At 44.3% G+C, this 26,202-nt stretch overlaps 1 protein-coding gene across 2 annotated transcripts in view; it reads left to right on the top strand.

Annotated features, from left to right (window-relative positions):
* Positions 1-26,202, top strand: part of LOC144792572 (uncharacterized) — a 283,419-nt gene that overhangs the window by 9,337 nt on the left and 247,880 nt on the right. Inside the window, exon 1 of one of the 2 annotated variants that reach the window (XM_078667670.1) lies at positions 17,135-17,325. The exons of the other annotated variant lie outside the window; for it this stretch is intronic. Within the exon in view, the coding sequence (XP_078523796.1) occupies positions 17,324-17,325 (2 nt within the window). The 5' untranslated portion in view covers positions 17,135-17,323. Of the gene's footprint in view, positions 1-17,134; positions 17,326-26,202 lie in introns of those variants that run through there. 2 annotated transcript variants of the gene reach the window in all.

Raw genomic sequence — 26,202 nt, 5'->3', positions numbered from 1 at the left:
TTTTTAGTGGACCTCGTCCCGATATTAAATAACTGTAATTCTCATGCTCCCAGGTTAGGTGGGTTATCACTACTGTGTCTCTTCTATACGGATGATATAGTCCTAATCAGCCATACACAGGTAGGCTTGCAACATCTGTGAACGCTACACAGGGCTATTCTTAAGCAAATGAACTGACCATAAACCTTGAGAAAGCGAGGACAATGACGATCAGCAAAAATAGGACATAATCAGCTACCTGGTTTTGGGGAAGTACTCGTATTGAGGATACATCAGTATATAAATATCTAGGAGTAAAAATCGATAAAGGCCGCCACTTCACTGTTCAGAAAAGCAGTCTGTCGCTCCTGCCTCTGGCTCAAGTGATACGAGCCAAACATCTGCCAACAATTGCTTATGGTAGAGAAGTACAGAGAGGAAAAGATGCAAAAACTCTTGACAACACAGTCATAGCTGCATACAGGATTATTCTTGGTTTGCCCAAACAAACTTCACCAGCACAAATCAGGCTAGAGTTTGGTGTTCAGAAACAGCTCTTGGCAAGTCAGGGGGCATACATAACTACCTGAGACAAAGTGCAGAAATCCAACCAAGGAACTCTAAACGAATATCTGTGGAAGAAGTTAGAGCAACACTCTGCCTCACCAGCTGCCAAATACCTCAACAACAGTCTGGCGAATACCGGCCTAAACCACCTTTGCGATACTCCTACAAACCACTCAACGCTTAAAAAACTGGTCAGGAAGACAGTTAAACAACTTTCGTGGGTCGAGGACAAGGCATCCCTCTCGAAAAGTTCACATGGCTGGATGACCCTGAACATGTACTCCATACCAGCACCACAGAACCAGCACCACCGAACTACCTTGATTTGGGGTATGCTAAAACGACTGTAGTGTAGTTCCTATATCCCTGATAGGCTCTGCGCTTTGGAATAATATACACTATAGATTTGACAGGACTGAGGTCAGTAAGTCTCTATCGAGTACATTAAACTTAATTGTGTGTGTGCCACCTAACTCAGAGGTCACTAGAAGCTTTCTCGAATGAACAAGACGGGATTCGTTTCTGACAACCACATAAACATGACAACTTTGTTTCCCTTAGAGTCGTAACAACATCTTCAGAGTCGTGAAAACAATAGATTACAGTTTCACTCAGTCAATCGTGCATGCTTTGTTTCTACAGAGTTTGCACAGAAATAGAGAGACGTGCGTTTCTATAAAAAGGGTTTTTTTGAACAGTCTTCTTCCTCATGCAAGAGATATGAACTGCTACAATTGTAAGACCGGATGCGAAGTATAATGCGTACAGCGTTAACACTAATATAAAATAATATTGTGATAGCATGGTCTGTAGCTATATATATATAAAAATACATACTTGTATAACACTGGCTAAAGCAACTGGTGCTTCTAAAATAATCCTACCCCAGTGTACCTAACCTAAGTCTAGAACGAGGGAAGAAGTAGGTGCTGTTTTAGCTATAGTCTTGTGTAGTTTAGTTGTGCCAAGAATTGGCAAAAGTTTCTCTAGGTTCTAATCCGCTCCATACCTTTAGAATGAGAGAGGTTGGTATCTCTTTCCCGGGACTCAATATCTAACGCCCCACAAGGAGAATCAGAAACACTGGAGCTGGATTCTCGGCGAGGAGGATGGCAGCGTCTGGTCAGTGCGTCAGTTGACTTCCTTCAGGACTTGCTGTGGCGAGCCGTGTCGTGCAAGTAGGTAGTTGAACCGCACCGTGGCCTGCCATATCAAGTGAAGGTATATTTATACCTTGAAGGTGTTTAAGAATGCCAGTATTGACGTAAAAGTCAGGCATAAGAATGTCATGAATGAACCCCTAAGGAAAAGATGTTCATGCATAACAGATGAGTTCTTGGACAAATCAATATCCAAGCAAGGGGAAGTCTTAAAGGCTTAAGAGTCTGGTTTTCCAAGAACTCGTTGTGACGTAGATGAACGGATACAAGTAGCCATGCCTGTATTTGGTTAGCATGGACAATGCCTAAATAAGGGCTGGATTTCTATGCCTATATAAGGGCAATGTGAATTGTACCTATACAAGGGCATGAATCAGGAAATTCATACGGAATCTAAATCGATACATAACACTACTAAACTGAAGTTTCTGAAGGACAGACTGGGCTTGTTATCCTACATTCAGCATTTTCCGCATTGGCTAAAGGATAAGGTGGGCTCCTCCTGCCGTCTATGCCGCTCAGCGCCAGAGGATCTGCTGCATCTGTTATGTTCCTGTAATTAACTCTTGGAAGAACGAAAGCGTTTGTTAAAACACCATTTTAATCGGCCTGGGTTACGCTCACAAAGACAAGCAGTTCTTGCCTGCTTTGCCACTAATGACCCACAGCTGAACTGCAGCCTGGTGAAGTTCATGAGGGTGGTGGAAAAGAAAATGCCAACACCAGATTCAAAATTTGTTATAAGATAGCATCCTAATACAACAGCATTTCTATTTATGTACTTTTAAAATTATTAATTTTTAGAAATGATAAAAAAAAAAGATGCACACTATGAATTGCTTTTAAACCTTTAAGTTTTTGTATTGCAATGGTTTTTATCAACTATGCACATAAATTTACGTACTTACTTACTTACCATATGCCTCCGGGCTAATACGAAACCCAAGTCGGCAAATTTGTACTGTATTTTGTTTCCCTTCTTAGGGAGAGACAACAACCCCAACAGGCAGTGACGGATCATAAGGTCTGCATTCACATGTGTGTGCATTTCACACAGCACCGCATCCCAAATATGGCGAATCAAGGACAGGTCCATATGACATGTCCAAAATTAGTAACAATTACATTATAGCTAATTCATCCTGCAGGCCTCTCAGGGTAGACCGTGTGCAGGCATTGCTGTGTCAGGTAAGATAGATATATAATCCGCTTAAACCTGCATTACGGAGGGGAGGAGCCAAGCGCCGGACCAAGATGGTCGTGTGAAACCTCGGCTCCGCCTCTGCTGTCCCCTAAGCCCAGCATCATGCCAATTACCCTGCCCTTCAAGCTCAGCAACTGAGAGAGAAGAAAGAGCGGTGTCGCTGGCTGAAAACCCGGCTTTCCGACGACATCGGAAACCGGAGCTACATACTCCGTGATTTGAGGCCTTTCCATAGCTGTAGAGCCATGGACTGAATTGGATTTGTAGCCGCCTCAGGGAGAGAGGATATCGGCGTCCCAGACTGAAAGTCGCCGGTCGAGCTGGAATCGCTGCGCATTAATACATTTGGCCCCCGTGGCGGTGCATAGGCAGTCCTCGGACCCGCCCCCTCCTTGCGACCGCTCCTCTCAGAGACCGGGCGAGGAAATAGGTGGTCGTGTTGATCGTGCACGCCTGCAAGGACCCCCATTGCGGTCCTGCCTCTTCTACTCTTCGAAATCTAAACGAGGGCATCGTCCCGACCGATCGAATAGTATGTAGACTTGGACTCATCTAATTGACAGCCCCTAATTGTGGCCGGTGCTGAAACTTCCTTCAGCCTTCCTCCACTGTGGGGGAATTCTGATTGTTAATTCTTTAGGCAATTATTCTGTGTCCTGAGGATGAACCGATATTGTTTAATGTTCGAAACGTCGTCGACTTGAGATGCACTAAATGCATAGCTGACACTAATCTTACATGCATATGTGTATATTGTGGATTATCTGTTTTATGATTTACGATTTTCAGATGACCTGTTATTGCCTACTATTTTTTCCCCTTGTTTGTGTTCCCCCAGTGTGTTAGTCTGACATCGGCTGGTGTCCTGCTTCTATCACACTCTGTGTTTTATTGTCTCATGATTGTTTCTATTAAGATAATAAATTGTCCGGCTGGACATTTCTTATAAAAATATAGTTCCATTTGGTCTATTCATTTTCCTGAAATCCCCCCTTTTTTGTCTAAGGACCACTGTTTGTAAAAAATCTGGTGGCGCAGCAGCACCGGTGCTTGCTCTGACGCTTTGGCGAGGACCGGAGCTCGGCGGATCCGCATAGGGAGTTGGGGTGAGTGGCTCTCGGCTTCCCCCCCCTCCCTAGACTACGGAACAGAGAAGGTGCAGCTGAGGCCGACACCGGAGGCTGCCGTTTTCCACAGCACCAAACCGGGCGTCTGGTGGCCATTGAACAGGCCTACTCGGAGCTGTGAACCGGCAATGGCGCCTTGAGGTGGAGGTGACCCCTTGAGGCCGTTTTTTGACACGAAGGGCAGAAATAGCATCACATAGGCCGAGAGGCAGCGGTTCCTGGCCGGAGGCAGAGAAGTGGACCTGGAATTTTCTGCTGGAGGGTGCCTTTCTTGGTTCGGGAAGAACAACCCCCTCTCCCGCCCAATAGGTCTCCGCTGAAGTGGGGACAATACTTTGAGGGCTGTTGTCGGATTAACATGAGCTTTAGCTCCTGGCGCTGAAGGGCGGACTGGAGAGGTTGGGGGCACCCCTGCCCCGCGCCAGTACTGCAGCTTGCTTAGTGCTCCCCGAGGATTACTGGACTGACTACTTCCGCTGGACTGCGATCACGCAGACTGCCCCCAGTGTTCTCGCCGGCATCTTACCTATGCAACAGGGTCCCGGGGGAAGGCACCACTGAAGTACCTTGTTAACCGGCGGAAAAATGGCAACCAAACCAGACGCTGAAAAACACCAGCCCAGGACGACCAAAGGAATGAGGCAAGTGCAGACCAACAAATTAGATCGATTTACCCTCCCCAAAGGCTCACCGACAGATCCACGACACGCCCTTATGGTGGGGGGGGGGATTCCACGTGCCCCGCTTCGGACCTGACCTTGCACGATGTTCTGGCGTTCATAGACTGGGTCAAGTCATCCCTTGGGCAAAAAATTGAATTACTGGAGCATAAACTAGTCACGGTATCCATAGAATTGAACCTCATTCGAGCGGATCTTACCAAGGTCAAGGAAAAAGTCAATTCCCTAGACATAAAGACGGCCAGTCTGCCGGACGATGTGTCGCAGCTCCAGCAGGAAGTACGCGATCTCAAGTCTTTCTATGAATCGTAAGCCCCTGATCTGTTCATAGAGGAACTTATTCTAGCACACCTTAAGCCCAAGGGACTGGGTAAATTCTTCACCCTCCAACGTGCACACAGGGGCGCAGGTGGGCGACCAAAGCCTGGGGCGCCCCCGCGGCAGATGATTGCACGGGTCCTAAACTTTAGGGACAGACGCTATCCTACAGGCTGCCCAAACAGGAACCCCCGTGCTCTATGAGAATGCCACCCTCTCTTTCTTTCCCGATTTCACTCGGTTGGTACAGAGACAACGCAGAAACCTCCTCGCAGTCAAGAAAAAACTTAGGGACAAAGGAATTAAGTACGCTATAATGTTCCCGGCACATCTGCGGGTAGAGGTTGAAGGAAGAGCGTGGTTTTTCGACAATCCTGAAGTGGCGTCTGACTGGCTGGACAGTCGTCCCCCGGAGGCTATGGGACACGAGACCGAGGTGGAGATCAGGCGGCACAGGAACAAGATTGAGATCCGGCGAATGTGTTCACAGACTAAATGAACATTATCAGGTACAAGGGTAAAAGACCCCACAGTTGGACATAAGACTCTCTCCACACTAATGCAGTTCTGAGATTTATATTGTGATCTTCAAGGGACAATTTATTTGTGTTGACATGGGTTTGGTGTGGGAGGGACGGAATGCGGGTCTTCCTCCTCTTTACTACCTTTAGTTATATATTAGTTTTAGTGTGTAGGGCGACAGGCACTCTGCCAGTTTGGGATGGGAAAACGCCGCGAGCAGGGGTGCAGGGAGGGAGGGGGAGTTGGGAGGGGTGTGAATTGTTTCTTAACTTTGAATTTGAATCATTTGTAACCTTGAGTTCTTTGACACCATCAAAGAGGAAAGCAGTGCTAGAGCGACTTCCACAGAGCCATAGACAGGGGTCAGGGGTCAGAGTGCTCAGTTGGGATGTGAACGGATTGGGGGATAAAATAAAGCTGGGCGTGGTCATCCAATTTTTCAGAATACATGCCGCAGAGGTGGTCCTTTTACAGGAAATTCACCTGATCGGAAACAAATGCATGGCCTTGCAACAGGGGAGGGTATAAGCTGGTAACACACGCAGTATTTACCTCAGGGTCACGAGGGGTAGGCTTACTAATCAAAAATTCATTCCCTTTCACAATACAGGCCACATGGACAGAAAAACGGGGTAGATACATAGGGGTTTCGGGCCAATGGGAAGGGAAGACGGCTACATTCGTCTCAATATATGTCCCACCCAGCCTACAGGCGGAAACGTTTACAGACCTGGGTTTGATTTTCTCGACACATCCACTGGGAGTCCTGATATTGGGAGGTGACTTCAATGCAGTGATGGCCGGGGACCTAGACCGTTATCCCCCTCGTGCAATCAGACCCGTTCAGAGGTGGCTGCCTGAGTTCGTGGACACAGTAGGACTGGTGGATGGCTAGAGAACACACAACCCAGACAGAACACAATTCACGCACATGTCAGGGGCACGCCCCAGTTTGTCACGTATAGACTATGTCTTTGTCCCGGCAGCACAGACCCATGCTTTTCTTGAAGTCCGTCATCTGGGATGGGGCATTTCAGATCACTCCCCTGTGTGGCTGAGAATGGAGTGGGACTACGTAAGCGCAGGTAGAGTAGCCCCCATTAATCCATGGTATTTGAAGGATTCGAATACTCGGAAAAGCATTGTCAAAGCCACAGATAACTACTTTCAGGACAACAAGGATACGGTCGACTACTCACAGACCCTATGGGAGGCATACAAAACTGTCATCTGAGGAGAAGCGCTCTCCCTGATAGCGGGGAAAAAGAGGGAGAGGCAGGCTGATCTTGGAAGAGCAGAAGAAGACGTGTTGAAGTCAGAAGAGGAACTAACCCGGACGGTATTCCCTGAAGGCCTTCACCTCCTGAGGCTGCGGCAAGATGAGTTTCACAGCGTTGCTAGAGATAGAGCAAGGGCGCAGAGTAGAGAGGTCCAGGGCAGAGTTTATGAGCTTAGAGACAAAGCAGGAAAGCTGATAGCGTGGCTCGACAGACGTGAGTGGGCGTCGCGACTGGTGCCCGAGGTACAGGGAAAAGACTCCAGTCCTATAACAGACCCGCAGGCAATAGCAGACACGTTTGCGGACTGTTATCGTACTTTATATAGTACAACCAGCAGGTTCTCTGAAGCCGGAAATGATAAGGGATATAAGACTTCCCACCCTTTCAGATGAAAACAGGGTCTACCTGGATTCCCCGCTGACGGATGATGAGGTGGCACAGGCAATAAGGGGTGTGAATTCCGGTAAAGCTACTGGGCCCAATGGTATACCCATTGAATTGTATAAACTGAGATCTAATACAATTGCCCCATATATCCGCTCTATGTTAACGGAGAGTAGAGAGAAGGGAATGCTCCCCTATGACCAACGAGTGGCTGACATAGTGGTCATATACAAGGAAGGCAAACCCAAAACCAGCTGCGTTTCTTATCGGTCGATATCACTTCTAAATGTGGAACCCAAAGTCCTTGCAAAACTACTTGTGACACGTCTGATTAAAGTTAATACCACTCTGGTCCACCCGGATCAGTCGGGCTTTAAACCGCATCGCAATACTTCCCTTAACCTACGTCGGCAACATGGAGTACTGAGTAGAACGTCTACCATACTGGAGCCGTCCGCGCTAGTATCATTAGACACCACCATGGCGTTTGATATGTTTGAGTGGCCCTCACGGTTTGCGGATCTAGGCAAATGGGGATTCGGCCAGGAATTTATAGGCTGGATTCGCCTCCTATACTCTGGTCCGATAGCCCGAGTGGTGGTAAATAACCATAAGTCCCCAAACTTCCAGCTGAGCAGAGGCACTCTGTCTCCGCTCCTCTTTGCGCTGGCGTTAGAACCACTGGTGGCCTGGATCAGGCAGGACCGATCCATCCGCGGCATGAGATGGTCACTGGATTGGGAGGACAAGATATCCCTATATGCAGATGACATCCTTCTTTACTTCACAAATCCAAGAGCATCATTAATCTGCCTCCTAGATGTACTGGCAATATTCGGAAGATACTCTAGATTCACTGTAAATTGGTCCAAATCAGTGGTTTACGTCCTTCAGGGTGACCCTCCTGTAATACCACTAAATTGCCCGATCCAGATTGCATCTGAATTTTTCCGATACCTTGGGATCTATGTGATGCTGAATTCAAAACTCCGCTATGCCCGTAATCTAGACCCACCCATGCAGAGACTTTATAATGATGTTGCACATTGGAGGTCCCTTCCCCTGTTCATGCTGGGCAGAGCAATCCTTTTTAAAATGATGGCTCTGCCTCGTTCTCCAGAGGCAACTTTTATGGGCTGGCAGGCCCTGCATATCCTTTTCCAAATTGACTCGTAACTGGTATGATGAGGGAGTTAGTCTTCCAGACTTAAAGAAATACTATTGGGCGTCTCAACTGGCAGCTATCAACCACGGGAACTATGGACACCCAGATGATCCCGGCTATTCCATGGACAGTTGGCTGCTCCCAGTAGGAGACTATACTAGAGCGTTATCCGCCAAACCTCGTAGATTCCCACTAACTGGACCTACAGCACACGCCGTCCAGGTATGGCACACAGTCACTAAACACCTGAAATGGGAGAACAAATTCACGCTAGCCACACCAGTGTGGAGCTCGGAGAAACTGTGAAACCTCTGGAAATCCAAGGGATTCGATAAATGGGACCTTATAGGGATCTCACGAATCAAAGACATCTGGGGGAAGGAACGGTTCAACAATTTGCGTCACTTAAAACTCAATACAGCGTGACAGACACTGAGCATTACCGTTACCTCCAACTCCGCCATGCATTACTTACTCAAATCCCCTGTGGCACGACACTTCGAAAGCCTCCCCCATGGAGGATAGAGTACTGGACGGACACCTCCCAGAGAAGGCATATCCCTAATATACAGGAAATTGATTAACAAAATGGAAGATCCATTGCTTACCCTCCCTCAAACGGAAGTGGAGCGGGGATGGTTTAGAACTTGATGATGATGAAGACTGGCAAGAGGTGATTTCCTCCCCACGAGTAGTTGCAATCAAGGCCAGGCTGAGACTAGTGCATCTCAAAATATTGCATAGAACCTATGTAACGGGACCCGGCCTGGTTCGAATGAGACGGGCGGAAAACTGAGAGTGCAGGAGGGGATGCGGGGAATTGGGAACATTCATCCACATACTGTGGAATTGTTAACAGATGCAACTGTATTGGAGAGACATCAACCACACACTGCGGTCAGTATTGGGGGTTGACATTCAGCCAGAAGCTCGGAGGTGCATACTAAATGTTTGGGAGCCCACAGGTCTTAACACATACACTACGCAATGGGCAACGTTAGCATATATGATAGCAAAATGAAACCTCGCACAGCAGTGGGGTGCTAGTCAGCCGCCCCAATTGAGGAAGTGGAAGGAAGATCTAGACTGGTGCATGTATAGGGAAAAGTCAGTCTTCATAGCTAGAGGATGCCCGGGGAAATTGATTAAGGTGTGGGGAGCCTGGAACCTAGACTGGTGCATGTATAGGGAAAGTCAGTCTTAATAGCTAGAGGATGCCCGGGAAAATTGATTAAGGTGTGGGGAGCCTGGAACCGATACAGAGGCTACATCTGTCTCCAGCCTGGTCAGCAGATCGACACTGACACTCTTGATACCCCTTGATCTAATCATTATGATGACTGTAACGTATTTTGTATAGTATACAATGTTGCAGTAAAAAGGTGAAGTTGCCTGCTTGTAATCAATTGATGTGCTTTGGTCAAACTGTTCAATAAAAAGAAATATATAAAAAAAAAACTAGCATTACTAGCCACCTCAGGTACCTGTGACCGTGTCTTCCTCCTTTAAGTGTGCGTAAGTGGGGATTCTAAATTCTCGTCCCAAGCAGCGCGCTTCAGAGCTTAGTTAATCTGTCTGTCCTACTTCAGGGCTGCATTCAGAAACCGCTCTTGAGTTGCTTGGATTCCAGTTCAGGGAGGTCCTGGCTTGACAATGCAGCTAAACTGTTCATATTGGAGCAGGGGCAACACTGATGTGCATATTGCAGGGTCCAATCTGAGGTGGCATTGTAGGAAAAAGAACAATGGGTTGCAATGCTACCCCAAGCAATTTCCAGTGGTTAGACTTAATACAAGCATCCTCCCATTAACTTTTGTGTGTTTGTTGTAACGCCATAAGTGGCCAAGTGTATTTCCAGATGTGGGTCCCCTCCTCACAGTGCCACAGGAACCAAACCACACCCGACTGAAGAGCCCCAATCGAGGCAAAACTGGTCTTGGGTTGCATGTGTTACAGTTCAGAGAGGACTGGACTGTTGTGTTGTTGTGTTGTAACAGGGTCAAGACTGATTTGCATATGGTTGGGTCAAATCTTAGGAGGCATGGTGGGTAAAAGAACGATCAGTTGAAATGTTACCCCAAGCGATTGCCAGCGGTTAGGCTTATTGCAAACATCCCTCCATCACCTTTTTGTGTGTTAACTGCTCGACTGGTGAGGCAATGCTGAAGGAAAATCCTACTAATGGGGCTGTGTAGTACTTCTATGGAACTGTGTTGGAAATTAACCAGCAGCCCTTCAATCAGTCCATGCCACATTGTCTTTTTTTTCCTTTTAACACACTGTTTTGCATGTGGCTTGAGGCTGGTCCCAATCTGAAAGTATATGATGAACCTTAATTTCCCTGCCTGTTATAGATACCTTTGGACTCCTGTCAATGAATTTAAATATAGGGCTATTACTAACCGTGCCAGGCTTTTTGTATCTACAACTACTGAAGTCCTGCAGCACTGAGAATGCATTGATGAGAAACCTCACATTCCTGTCATGCTATCCTGGTTAAAAAGCACTTTTTTTAGGAACTGACACTACCGGAAAAGTTATAACTCTGAGGAATCATTTATGAAAAATGATTACTTCCTGAGATTCCATAACACTAAGATGGCGGTCTTAGAGGAAACAAACACTGTTGGGTACATTTGTCATACTATTTGCCTCTGAATGTTTTATAGGATGGCCTAGTAAGGGAGGACGATCGAGGAAGATGGTCAGGATAAAGCAGAAGTTGCTAAGCTTCGGGTTGCATACATCATGCAAGGGAGTGAGGGGGCTGCATTTAGTTTTCAACAAACATTAGTAATTCAGCAAAATTTGAAAAATTAGAACCTGTTACATTCACCTTTCTAATAATGAGAGGGATTTATTATTATTTATTTGTTTTGCTCATCTTTACCTCAGCAGAACAGATGGCCATGAGTTCATGGATGCCAGTCTTCAGTCGCTGGCTGGTGAGTGCAGACGAACTGCATTGAGGTAGTTTGGTACCCTTCCAAGAAGTGCATTAGATTCAAGTCCGGTGTCTTACAGTGGGATAGTTCCTTGCGTGATAGTCAGTGCAAAGTTGTTTGGATGATGTCTGCAGGTGATGAGGACAGCACAGCATTGGAGTCTGCAGGTCGTCCTACCTGGGAGATCCGTATAAATGCCTTTGAAGTAGTCTAGACTGACATTACATCTGCAAGGACCGGTGTGTTAGCATGCAAGTAGGTTACAAGGGAAAGTCCCATATAGTGATGGTGTTTCTAGTGAAAGTTTTGACTTGAGAGATGAGTCGGTTCAGAGTTGAAGAGTACAAAGAGGTTTTGTACTTTTTGGGCTGATTGATTAAGGTGAAGACCAAGTGATGGTGGCTTGCTTAATTTGAAAACAATGAGGGCCGGAAGACAAAGAGGTAGAATCTCCGTCGCTGTTGTGTTGAGGCAAAGTAACCATTATTAAGAAAGGTACGGCAGTGGTAATCTGTGTTTACACACACAATTTCTGCAAATTTTCTCTCATTCCAGGTCAATTCCCCATGCACAATTATCAATGTTTTTCCTGGTAAAATATGCATGGGGAAATAAACTGTCAAATGCCAGACTCATGAGCAACTTGGCGCACCAATTCAACCGAATGATGTTTTCTGTAAATTTTGCTATGAGGACCAGTGTTTTCTGGTGCATTTGTTCCTGAACATGCATTGTACCAAGGTGGAGATAATAAGTTAAAGAAGCTGAGGGATAACAATAATTTGCAGGTGGTGGTGGATATTTTGTAGATGGAGAAGCTGATCATGACCTATGGGCCCTGTTCTCCAGGAATGATGTGAATGGTTCGACCCACCTCAACTTGTTCAGGAAGATCTTTGAGGAATATGTTGTGGCTAATTGTGTTGAAGCCTGCAGAAAGGCCTAGTAGTATCAGTGCAGAGTCCTGACCTTTATCCCTTAAAAATTGTTTTTTAAAACTGCGTTCATATGAAGGATCGCCATTACTTGACAAGGACCATAGGTGTGTAGTGAAGATCAGAAATGAGTCTGAATTGATTTGTGTGTACTGATCTCCATTTTGGTTTCTTCATCATGGGTGTGATGTTATCATGTTTCAACAGCATCACACTGTTCCCAAGGCAAGTAAAGCAATTCTAAAAAAGGTGATGGATGTTACAAGGATTACTAGGACCTAGTCAGCAGCATTAGCGGTGCTTATTTCATTAGAGCTTGAAGTGAATAGGATGGTGGTCTCTTCTTCATCTAGATCAGGAGCAAACTCCCTTTATAGTGAAAGCCAATGAGGTATTTGCCACTATGATTGTCTGAAATGTAGTGGTTTGATGGACTATGACTTTTGTAGTTCTTGCTTTGTAGGGGTCAATGATTAGTATGTTGAAGCGTAAGATGCATGTTTTGTCTTTGAAATTTGGTTCGGCACATCTTCTGTTAAGGAACGCGTGACATAGTGAATTGCGGGAGCCTCATAAGATGATAGTAGATCCTATATAACTCTTGGGACTGCTAGTCAAGTGTGGTATTCCTCTGTGATCAAGAGCTGGTCTTGCTTATCCAGTTGGTGACGTATTTGGTGTACTCCTCAAGTAAAAGCTCACATTACTTTGAGTCAGGTTTATAGGTTAAACTGAACATCGATTTAATTATTCATAGTTACTGTTTCAAAGAACTAGGGTGTAAAATAAGTTAGATTTAAGATAATTGTAAAAACAAGGAGGAGGGATAATGTGTTAGCTGATTCCAGAAGTAGAGGTATTTGTAACAGTTGTTATTTTAGCATGAGAAATAACACTTACAGACAAGGTTACCATTTTTGGTGGTTCTAAGCACACCAGACTAAGAAAAGAGGTGCAGTCTTATTTTTATCTTTCTTTACACTTCTGTCTATGCATCCAGGATCTCAAACATCATCCCCTTATCCACCAGGACTTCCCGAAAGCTGTTTCGATTTGGCAAAGAGTTGAAGACTCTCCTCTTTAAAGAACACTATATCAGAATGCATTAACTGTCCACGACATATTTTCCTCTCCTATTACTTGTTAACTTTATGCTCGTCTTCAGCCATGTACAGCACTTTGCAGCCTCTTGGTTATGTTTGCAATATTGAACTACCATATACATACATACATACACTAGAAACAGTTGATGTAGTTTGAGGTCTAGTTACAGCATTAAAGGCACTTTTATTGGTTGTAGCAGTGCCAGGAGCAATCGCAAAAGTAGAAATAGCCATAGGAGCTGGTAAAATACTAGTTCTGGTAATTGGACATGGTGCACTACTTTCAGGAGTAGGAGCACCATGTTGGCACTAGTTGTTATACAAATAGCACTATTGGTAATAGTACTAATACTGTTAATTTCAGAATTTTCCCAAATTGAGCTCTGTGAGTTTAATGTCAAACCTTTCAGGTATTACCTTGGACTGCCAGTGACCATTTTCCTATAGGTGTTCTAAATTGTTAAGTTTGGTACACAGCTTAATCTACTTCATTAAATGAGCAGGCACTTACAGTTCACTAGAAAACTAAAATCAAATGCAACATGGAAGCTTACTGAGACCTAGTATTTTTTGGGTTGATTATTAAGTGCCACCTTTGGAAATAAACCCCCCCCATTAATAGTTATAATAATCAATTGGATAGCACAAAGTAAATTACTGAAAGAACTTAGGGATTTTCTAGGATTGAACAACTTCAGAAACCTGGAAAAAATGTAAGGTGCAGTTAAAGCTGTAGAAGTCACATAATAAAACTAAAAGATTAGGAACTTCTAATTTCTGAAATCAGCTACTGCACATGATGTTTGACAGACCTTTTGGCCCCTGGATGCAGTGGATCTCAGCCACGTCAGGCAGGAATGAATTTGAGCATATCTCAGCAAGTATTCTCATCTTTCTTGGAAGACCTTACCGCTCTGCAGAATAATCAACTTTTTTATAATGAGTTTTTATCAATAATATAACAGACTAGCAGCCCGTCCCGACGTTGTCTGGGTATGAAATAGAATTTTTTATTTTTTTTGCAGAGTTTTATATAGCGGGAACTAGACCCGAACTGAATCAGGTATTAGAGCGCTTTACATAGCACCAGTTACGTTACATGAGGACACACATTCATTTTAGGCACGGGGAGATTAAGTGATTTGCCCAGGATCACAGGACAGGGCTCGACAAATCTTAAAAATCGCACTTGACCTGCAGGTCTAGTGACTAGAATTTTCTACTCGACCCAACATCAATGCACTTGACCCACAAATTGGTTGTATTCACATTTTCTTCAAAACATTTGCAGCGCAGTTGGTCTATGACCAGTAAGACTTGATCGATTTTTTTTGCCTCATTACTATTCTCACTGCAATGTTTTGAAAGTTACGAGCACAGCCTTGGATAAACACTCTCAGCAGTACTCTGGTACACCACTGAACCTTAAACATACTAGAGCACGGCCTCAGATAAACACTCTTAGCAGTACTCGGGTACACTACTGTACATAACACACACTAGAGCGTGGCCCGCAGTATACAAACTACTGATGGGGGTAGAGTGGGAACTACGGTGTTAAACAATTCCCTGTCTGTGGGAGGCCTCGCTCTTCCCTCCTAAGAGGCAGAGACACAGGAAGAGAGCTGGAGGCCTTAGCCTCGTACTCTTCTGTCTGCTCGACCACTTGCATGGCATTAAACAAGGGAGTATGGGATACTATGGACCAACCTAAGCTACAAAACAAACACAACAAAATGAAGAGTATGGTGTACTGGATACTGATGTTGTACAGGTTATGGGTTTGTTGGGGAATGGGCTGGCAACGGACAGTTCTAACTTTTCATTCAGGGGAGAGGATTGGACCTGCGCTGCTGCCCAAGGGGTGAGGGTAAAGAGAGTTTCTAATGTCAACTGTATTGAATAATGGGGGAGGGTGGTACATAATGAATACTCTTTGCAGAACTCAGGTTCACCGCTGAACCTGAAACATACTAGAGTTTGGCTCCAGTGGCTAAGCATCCTGTGATTCTGGGCAAATCACTTAATCTCCCCGTGCATAACAAAAATGAGTGTGTCCTGTAACGTAACTGGTGCTCATGTAAAGCACTCTAATACCTTCAGGTCGAGTAAGCGCTATATGAATCTGCAAAAAAAAACCTCTTAGCAATACTTGGGTTCACCGATGTACCTTAAACATATTAGAGTAGTACAGCCCCGGATAAACACTCTTCCCAGTACTCGGTACACTACTGTACCTTAAACATACCAGAGCACAGCCTAGGAAAGGGCAGATCGCGCCATGGCTTGGGACAGAAGTAACTGTATGACTGGAACGTTTTTACGGAGTCTTGCATTGTATTTTATGTCCCAGCGATCCGACCAGGCATGCTGTGTCTTCACATCCCAGGCCACATAAACAATACTGCCGTGCTTGCTCATGACATGATATTGTCATTTTCCATCACTCTCCTTTCCAGGTCGCTGACATGGGGACCTGTCTGTCAAGCGACGGTGAAGCCTTTCAGTGCGATTACACACCATAGATTGTACAATTTGCCCTTTACATAGGTTTTACTTCCTGGTGTGCTTCACGGCCTGGCCTTTCAACTTAATGAAGTCGGCGCCAGCCAGGTCCTCCTTGTAAACGGCCATGCTTCATATACAGTTAATTACAAATACCCAGGGAAATAAAAGAGATGCGTTTAACGTGATTGGGTGTACCTTACCATAGATCGTATTATGCAGCTAAATATTTTTGTAATTAAAAGAACGGAGGGAATCGAGGGGCGCCGTTTACCCTCTGCATCCCGCTGGTGCACCCCTGACTGCTCCCGCCTTGTAGAGCTGAGTAAACCAACTTCTAAGCTGTGAGAAAACACAAACTTTCCTGCATCTGGCACCTTAATGGGCAACACAGGCAGCTTGTTGGCATCTCGTGTGCTACCATTGGACGAGGCACGTGCAGAAAGTGCCCTCTGGCTGCCTGTGCCGCCTTTAATTAGATATCATGAATGCTTCGCAGTTTCAAAATCTCAAACCTTTCTCATGTGCCTCATGTAGCTGTGTTTCTCTCAGCACTATCAACCTTCTGATCACAGGCAGTTAGCAGTGCTAATGTTAATGCACACGTTAATTATAATTATGTCTAATGCTAATTTCTAGTCACCTCGGTTTATTTACGATGCCGGTAAGTTTGTGCTTTTCCAGAAGACTTGACGTCTGAAACAATAAAAAGCGTAACAATAGCTCCCGCTGGGCATCAATCCCCTTCAAAGCCACCCTCCCCAACAATCGGAGCAAGAGCCCCTGACCCGCGGCGGTGTTCCCATCCAAGCACTCATACCTTAGGGTTCCCCGCAGAGAGATCGAGCCGTCCTCGGCAGGCGCAGGCTTACATCACAGGCCAAGCTCCACTCGCAGGGCTCCCAGGCTCATGATAAAACATCCAAGGTGCAGGAGGAGAACTTCTGCTTCGCTAGGGCACTAGTGTTGTTCATAGCCTTCCTCCGGTCAAGTGTATTGGGAACAGAGGTTGGCAAAAGCAGTTTATACGCTTATCCTGCTGCGGCTGTAATCAGCCAACGAGAAGTCTGTAAACTTTACTGTGCGGAGATTAGCAACCATCTGATTGGCTGATGCAACTAGGCCTCAGCCGACCGAGCCCGCGTTGCAATCAGCCAATCAACACCTTTGCTTTTCCCGCATTTTGTCACGGCAGTTCCTGAACATTTCACCCAGCTGCCCTCTAAAGACTTCTACCGGCACTGCACTTTAGCACAGCGACAAAGCTCACTCGCCAGGCCGGTCGAGTAGGCCTGAAAGCTGTCTCGCCCTGAAAGAAATTGACTCGCATTTGCGAGCGGGCGAGTACATTTGTCGAGCCCTGCAGGAGGTGTTTTTGGCGTCGTTACTGAGACTCGAACCCAGATCCGAGGTCGACCGCCTTAGCCGTTAGGCCAACTCCTGTGTGTAATGTGAGTATTTGGCAAGGGCAATTTAGTTTAAAATCGCGCGGTAGACAACATTTTTTGTTTCATTAGAATAGGGACGGAGAAGGCCCAACTGCAGCCCTGGTTGATGTTAGCAGGCGTGTGTAATGTCGTTGAATGAGAGAGTTATCAGCCGCGGGTAAATCCGTTTAATGAGAGAGTTGAGTGACAGCGAGTGGGAGAGGCTGCAGTGATTGTCTCCGCAGACACGCTCATTTGCGTGTTCCCCCGCTTGAGGCCCAGATGCAGGACTGTTTGATGTTAGCAGGCGCGTGTTCCCCCGCTTGAGGCCAAGCTGCAGCCCTGGTTGATATTATCAGGCGCGTGTAATTAGTGTACTGATCCGCCGCCTGGGCCCGGCTAGAGCCCTGGTTGATGGTTGCAGGCGCGTGTAATTTCGTTGAATGAGAGAGTTCAGTAACAGCGCGCAGGAGAGGCTGCAGTAACGTTACTTACCAGGCCTCCAGGTGAACGCGTTTGCCACGCCCCCAGCCACAGCAGACGATCTTCTGATTAATGTACGATCCACATGGCATGAAGGGCGGAACGTAGCACACGTTCCCAGCGTTTCTCACACCCCCAGCGTGCCCCTTGATGCGGCGCAATTGCGTTCACATGGCATGAAGCCCGGACACACGCCCCCAGCGTTTCTCACGCCCCCAGCGTTTCTCACGCCCCCAGCGTGTCACGCCTCAGCGTGCCCCTTGATGCGGCGCAATTGCGTTCACATGGCATGAAGCCCGGACACACGCCCCCAGTGTTTCTCACGCCCCCAGCGTGCCCCTTGATGCTGCGCAGCAGCGTAATTGGCGCTTGTATGTACGACTCACATGGCATGAAGGGCGGACACAGGCCCCCAAGCGTTTGTCACGCCCCCAGCGTTTGTCACGCCCACAGCCCACGATGTGATGGTCGTACCACACGCCCCCAGCCCACGCCACAGCACAACGCAGACACGCCCACAAGGGACTACTTTGCTGGCACGGTTCTTTTACCTTTTAAATGTATAGAGAAGTTGGCCTAAGGCTAAGGGGCTCGACCTCGGACCTGGGGATCTGAGTTCGAGTCTTGGTAACAACGCCAAACATCCTGTGATTCTGGACAAATCACTTAATCTCCCCGTGCCTAACAAAAATTAATGTGTGTCCTCATGTAACGTAACTGGTGCTATGTAAAGCGCTCTGATACCTGATTCAGTTCGGGTCAAGTTTGCGCTATATAAAACTCTGCAAAAATAAATAAATAAATATGGTGGCCGTCTGCATAGCCTATGTCCTTCTGCTGCAACTGCCCTTCCCAACGCTGTATTAGGTGTTGTGATTGGTGCTGTGGTTACTGAGATTACCCGCCTCAAAGGTTTGGGCTGTCTCTTTATAATATTAGTATGGAATCCGACCAGATCAGTGTAAAAAATCCCTAAAAATCAGTTGAGTGTCCACCCTGGGTGGTGGTCTGAATGTTTTAATATGTTTACTTTAGGCTTTGTTATACTTACCTCTCGTTCGTCACTTAGCCCTTACAGAAGAGTTACCTAGCTCAGGTCACTGATTAAACACATTTTTAAAAAGGGAGACGGAAAGAATACATTTTTAAAAAGGGAGATGGAAAGAATGCTGCTCTGTACAGATTAATTTTACTGTTGCTTAATTGTTCTACGGTATTTTTTGTAAAGTTATTTTTGCATGCTGTGTGTTAGTTGATCAATTAAATTTAATACAGATGGACCTGCCTGACTTTCACCCTGATCTTAATACTCCTCATTGTGTTTTTTCCCTCTGTCCTATTGTTCGAATATTGACGTGTGATGGTAAATTGTATACATGCTTTGTAGATTTCTGGACAGCATTCAGCACGGTGGAACATATTTTTCGATGGTCCAAGCTTGCTAGAATTGGAAATTAGGCAAACCTTGTTAAGTTTATTTAAACTGCTGTTTAGATCAACAAGAGTTATGCTTGGTAAGGATGATACTGGTTCTGATGACATAGACATTTTTACGAACTTAAACAAGGCTGTGTTTTAATGCCACTCTTGTTTGTGGTATTTTTTTGGGCGGATCTTCTTGTGGCTTTGTTGAGTGTCTGTTCATTTCCACATGAGGTTCCAGAGACGTATTTGAATATGTAGACCACATTGTCTTATTAGATAGTGCCGCAGTAGGTTTCACGTCAAATTAATGACCTTTCCAACTACTATGAAGCAAATTGTTCAATACCACAACTATGAAAACACATGTTTTTATTAGGAAGAAACATTCCTTTACATGGATTTTGGAGGTGGTTAAATTGAAAGCTGTGTCCCAGTATAAGTATCTTGGGATTTTAGTTAAACGTAACTTCGCAGGGAATGGTTATTGGGACATTGTGAGAGGGAGAGCACTAGTGGCAATGAATGTCAGCTGAAGATTTGATGGTATGTAATGTTTTTTGTTTAAGGCTGCAGCTTAAAAGATCAAAACAAAATATTCTTCCTGTCACTTTGTGTGGTATGTTTTAAATTATTTATGGTTAGCAAGAAAACTATCAAAACTTTGACGGAAAATGTTTATTTATATATTTATTTTAATACAATTAGACTTTTGCAGTCTGACCTCAGTAGTGGAGCTGCTGGGGTTACAGTTCTTGCGCAAACCTTTTACTTAACAAGCACTGATTGACCTTGGCATCATGACCTTGCAGAATTTTTGTTTAAGTGAGCATCCTTGGGAAATGTCCAAAAATATATTTTTTGCTTGCACTTCAGGGAAAAGGTGAGTTGTGCTCCATTTCTGGTGCTCTAACTAATTTTCCATCTTTTATTGAGTGGGATAATCTACGATTACAAGTAACGGAGACTTGCATGTATGTAAACTATGCCCATGGTGTCAGTATAAAGACCTTGTTGTTGAAGTTAGTACAGCCTGAAAGATGAATCAATTATCTGATTAAAGTTCCAGATTATTTTAGATAGCTATTGATGATGCGACTTTAATTGCTCCCGTTATGATTTATAAACTTTTGATGACTCAAACTCTGAGGTATGTACTTGTGAAAACATGTCTTTTGATTTATTTCACCTATCATATGACCAAAGTTTAATAAACCAGGTATTCGGTATCTTTAAATATGGAATAAGGTGATATTATTACTTTTCATTTTCCCCATGACCTAACCTGTACAGGTGTTTAGTTTTCATCTAGACCTTTTAATGGAAATAAGGTATTTACTATTGTTAATGTTGATCTGTGTTTATAACTGTTGTGTTTATATGGGCATTTATTTGTCTGATAAACTTCTTTTAAACTTGAAACCAGACTCCTAGGGCCTTATTACGATGCCAGTCGGATGAGTGTCCAACTGACATCGTTTCGAGAGTGGAACTGCCTGACAAATAGTCGGGCGGTTCCACTCTCGATATTATGATGTGGCCTCCAACACAATGGTCGAAAACATAGCCTTTACCATTTCAGCTTGTGCTGCGGCCCGGAAAAGGGCCGCAGCACAAGCTGCAAAGGTAAAGGGCATCTTTCTAAACATCTATGCACCGCGTGCCAGGCACCACATGGTGCCTGGCACACGGTGCATAGATGTTTGGAGGTGGCACCACATGTGCCCCTAGGCCACACAGTGGTGGCCTAGGGGAACGGGGGCCCTGCTAGGCCCCCCCAAAGTCACTTTCCAACGGCCTTTCCATGTCAGAAAGGCCGACATGGAAAGGGACATCCTAATCCCTACGGTGGTGCCTCTGCAGGCACTGTCTCCATTGTATGGATTAGGCCTCTGACGGATGCCCATATCGGATCCTTGATCCTGCCGAAGCCAGTGGTTGGTCCCTTTGGCGACATTGCTCTGACCGCCGGCATTGTAATCGGGCAGTCGGACCGATGCCTTGGATGTCGGATGAACCGCCACCGATGGCTTGTCGGCGGTGGTCCGTCCGACATCCTAATAAGGCCCCGGCTCTCCTTTTCCATATCGGATACACTTGGTTTAATTTGTTTGACATTAAGAATTCATCAAATCACATTTTTCATCAGGGATCTGCTGTTTCATGTGGTTCTCAACAAAGACTCTCTTGCCCTCAGCTGTTTCCATCTGAAAGGCTTTAGGTTTCCTGGCTCTTTAAAAAATGTAATTGGTTTTTCATCTTCATCCACTAAACTCAATTGGTGTATTTTTTATCTCAAATCTTTTTATTAAAGTTAACAAATTGATAAGCACAATTACAAAGAATTACAAAGAGTACAAAGAATACAAAGTTTATAAAGAAAATAATAATAAATAAGTAAATAGGTAGGTTCCTCAAGTGCCTTGCAATGGTGTGTCCATTGATGTCGCAGTGATATACAAGCGGTTAAACAAGCATGGGTATCACACAAGTGGTAGTACGAACACTTTGCAGTACAATTATAAGCAAGTATAGGTTGTACGGCTGCAGTAGGGGAAAGTACGATATAGTACAGGAATATGATTATAAATAACGCAAACATTAAGAATTGCCCAGTGTAAAAGAGAGTCAGTGTTGGACAAGCATCTGTTATTACATATGAAGGGATGTGAGTATACCTCAGTACAATTGTATTAGTGATAGGTATAACACAGTACAGGAGTATCATCATGAATAAAGTCTACATTAAGAATTACGATGTGTGGAAATAAGTTTTCACAGAGTGTCATATGGGAAAGAGAAGGCATCAATGGACTTCCACATTTTCCTGTGTGGTTTACGCCATGGAGAGGCTTGAAGAGCAACGTTATCTGCTCCTCTTAGGAAGGATAACCATTCTTGCCACATCTTAAATGAGACTTCTTTGGAGTTTTTCCACTTATTTAAAAAAATGTACACGCTAAAGTGAGCATAAGATCCAACAAGTAACTGTCATTTACGTCTGTGATCCTAGGGTCCAAAGCACCTAGTATAACGTAGGAAAATTCCCTAGGAGGGGTTACATTGAAAGTCCTGCCTATACATTTTATCCCAGTATACTTTTAGTGTAGGACAATTGAAGAGCATATGGGCCAGCATACCGACGTGAGAGTTGAAGTTCCACCAGGTGGTACTCTCACTGAGATTAAGGAGTTTATATAATTTAGAAACTGTGTGTCCTGACTTTAGCAGCTGTGACATCTTTGAGAGTATTTACCGGTCGGAGGGTTTGATAGAGTGCGCCATGAGGAGCGATTTTAATATTAAAAATTTATCAAAATCTATCGGATGTAGTCTGTGGCGAGACTGAAGTGTGTAGAAAGATAAGGGAAGGGTTCCCTCATATAGGTCTTTGACTAGATTTTTGTTTTTGGACCCTCCTTCGATCTTCAAACTCGGGTTGCGCCAGAGAGAGGACAGGTTTGATTTATTAGTTTTTATGTGGAGAGGTGTTCCAGTCATAGTATGGCTCTTTTAGTATTGAGCAAAATATACTTTGAGTTAGGAAGGGAGGATATATCCATGGTGAGGAGAGCAGGCAAGGGCATATCGTTGATGATTGATCTTTTTATGTCCAACCAGACTGGTGTGTAATCAGTCGGCGGAAGCAGCCAGTTAGATCCCTGTTTACAGAGATACGCGGTCCGATAGTTCCTGAAGTTCGAAAGGCCCAGACCACCTTTGCCTTTTGGTAATTGAAGTTTTTTCATAGATATTCTGGGTCTCTTACCTTGCCACATGAATGTGTTAAAAAGCTTATAGATTTTACATAGGAAATCATTTGAGAACATCATATGTAACATGCTGGCTAGATAGTTGACAAGAGGAAAAATCATAATTTTTAATGTCTCCGCTCTTCCCCACCATGTTAAAAATGTAGGTGACCAGCCATCTAACAACGAAGAGATTTTTTTGAAGATGGCATTCTCATTGAGCTGAAGGGTTGTGGTCAAGTCCTTCGTGAAATCCAAGCCTAGGTATTTAAAGCACTTAGGCTGCTATAAGAGACCAGAGTTACCCATAATTTCTTTTCCTTCAAGGTTGTTCAGAAGTTTCACCTCCGTCTTATCTTTATACAATTATACCCAGATACTCTAGGAAAGTCATCGATTGAGGACATAAGTGCGGGGATAGCAGCTTCCGCATTCTTAGAGGCAACCAACACGTCATCGGCATAAGCAGTAATTTTAACCGTACATTCGTTGAAGCAATTTTCCTGAGATTTCTTGATTGTTCCTAAGGTGGAAAAGGAAAGGTTCAATTGCAAGGAGGAATAGAGAGGGAGAGAGAGGGGAGCCTTGCCTTGTGCCCTGATGTAGTTTGAAGGAGGATGAGAGACATCCTCCCGCTCTTACCCTGGCCGAGGGGTTAAAATATAGTGCCATTACCATGCGTTTAAAATGTTCACCCAAATTAAATTTGTCTAGTGTTGCTTCCAAGTAGGCCCAGTCAACTTTGTTGAAAGCCTTCTCTGCGGCCAATGTAATAGCGACTGTTGGTGAGTCAGTGAGTTTGGCTTTCTCTAGGACATGAGCGAGGATGCGAATATTGTCACTAGATAGTCTGTTTTTTAGGAACCCAACTTGTGACTTTTGAATGAGTTTGGGTAAAAAATGTTGAAGGTGTTTGGCGAGGATCATAGCGTACATTTTGCAATCTGGGTTGATTAGTGAAATCGGTCTGTAGTTTTTTGGTATCGTAGGGTCCTTCCCCTCTTAGGGAATTACGGCTATGATGGCCTCTGCTGGTGTCCCATTCATCTGTCCAGAGTTACCTAAATCGTTAAACAGATTTAACAGTAGAGGAGTCAATGTAGAGGAGAAGCACTTGTAGAATTTGGCACCAAACCCATCAGGTCCCGGAGCTTTCCCTACTTTCAGCGTCCTTATTGAGCTTTCAATTTCTGATGTAGTAATGGGGCTGTTTATTTCAGGTTTTTCATCTTCAGAGAGGGCAGGTAATATACATTTATCTAATCATTCCTGTGTTTTTGTGTTATCTATATCCTGGTTCTTAATATACAGATCTTTATAGAAAGCCTTAAAGGTTTCTGCAATTTTGTCAGGGTCAGAGTGAGCCACACCATTTTTGCCTAATAGATTTTTAATCGTGTACTTTTGCATTTTATACTTTAAGTATGAGGGTAAGCTCTTTCCTGCTTTGTTGGATTCACATAACCTGATGCTCTATTGTTTAGTGAACCAAATTCCCGCTCTATCTCTGACTATTTTATTATACTCGTATTACTTCCTCACTATTTTGTTCAAGACTAGTGAATCTCTGGACATTACATGTTTTTCCTCTAAAATAGCAATCTCTTTTTCCAGCTTCTCAAGATTACTGTTGGTGTCCCTATTCATGGCAGATCTAATTTTAATGATCTCCCCTCTGATGACGCTCTTCAATGCCTCCCACCGCGTTAGGTCCGACGTGTCTCCTATTTTGTTCAATTTAAGAAACTTCTGTATTGGACTATCAATTAATTGCCTATGAGATTTGTTTTCTAGCACTTCGTTGTTGAGTCTCAAAGAATTTGTTTTATGGAAGGCTTTGGGTCAGAAATGGATAGGCTAATGCATGAGTGGTATGAGATCACCCTTGGTTCGATCAAGGTGTGTTCAATCCTGTTTATGGCGTTATTTGATATAAGTAGGTAATCAATGCGTGAGTAGTAGTTATGTGGGGATGAGTAGAAAGTATATTCTCTCCCAGTGGGGTTTTGTAGCCTCCATCTGTCTATCAAATTGAGGCGGGTGCAGAGATTTATAAGGGCTTTGTGGGAGTAATTGGCGCGAAAAGGACAATGTGAGTCCCTATCTAAAGCCGGGTCCATGGGCAGGTTAAAATCTCTGGCTAGTATGTGCATAGCAGTGTCTGGGATTGTGTCAATTTCTTTACTTGGGTCCTCCCAGAAGTCTGAACCATCTCTGTTGGGTGCATAAATATTAGTAATGTAAAGTACTGTATTGTCCTTGGTCAATTCAATTTTGTTGTGATCCACCTCTCTTTAGTATCGGATGTGTTTGTCACTATATCAGTGTTTGATTTTTTATCTACTAAAGCCAGGACACCGTTTTTTCTCCCCATTGCCTCCGAGCTAGCAACGTCACTATAATACCCATTTCTAGGTGGATTAAACTGTTTGGGATCAATCTTCGTTTCCTGTAGTAGGAAAAAGTCTCCCTTTTGTTTGTTGATGTAATCTAGGATCTTTCTCCTTTTGATAGGGTGGTTTAAGCCCTTAACATTCAGTGAGACTATCTTTAGGCTATTATGGCTTGAAGTAACTGGAACATTTTGCGACATCTTAATCCTAATAAAAAGATTGCTATTGATTTTTAACTCTTGAGTAAGGTTTGTGCGGTTTATGCGGTGTATGAAATTTACTCACTATGTGGGAACAGAATACATTATTCAATTGTGCTTGCCGTGAAGTTAGTGGACACAGCTGCACTGAGTTGATTCGCTTCATGTAACATGTTACTTGGTCTACCATTCAGAGCGCTGTTCTCTTTGTTATATTTTCTGCAAACAGGATAATCGTAGCGGCACATCGCATACAGGATTAATAGGTACATTGTTTTTTTTTTTTTTTTTTTTTTAATGTGCACAGCTACCCAACCAAGGGTTTCCCAGCGCAGGCCAGAAAAACACTAGAGATCTGAAATTAGATTGTTGAATGAACAGCCACGTTTTTAATTGCTTGCATAGAAAATTAAGAGTAGCATTATATACTATAAAGTTGCACCATGTACTTGAATAATTTATCCTGGAACTTGGATAAGAGGATACATCATTTGCTTCCTGTATACAGGACATACCTTCCAGAGTAGTACCTTCCAAAGTAGTATCACCTGTATATGAAGGGCTAACACTGCGACAGTTACTACAAGAAACATGACAAAAGGAAAGAGGCAAGGCACTTTAGAGGAAAAAAAAGGCAAATGTGGCAAAAAC

This window comes from Lissotriton helveticus, chromosome 11 (genome assembly GCF_964261635.1).
Source record: "Lissotriton helveticus chromosome 11, aLisHel1.1, whole genome shotgun sequence".
NCBI classification, from domain to species: Eukaryota; Metazoa; Chordata; class Amphibia; order Caudata; family Salamandridae; genus Lissotriton; species Lissotriton helveticus.
The sequence above is the reverse complement of the archived record's forward strand: the minus strand, read 5'-3'. Positions and strand labels throughout refer to the sequence as shown.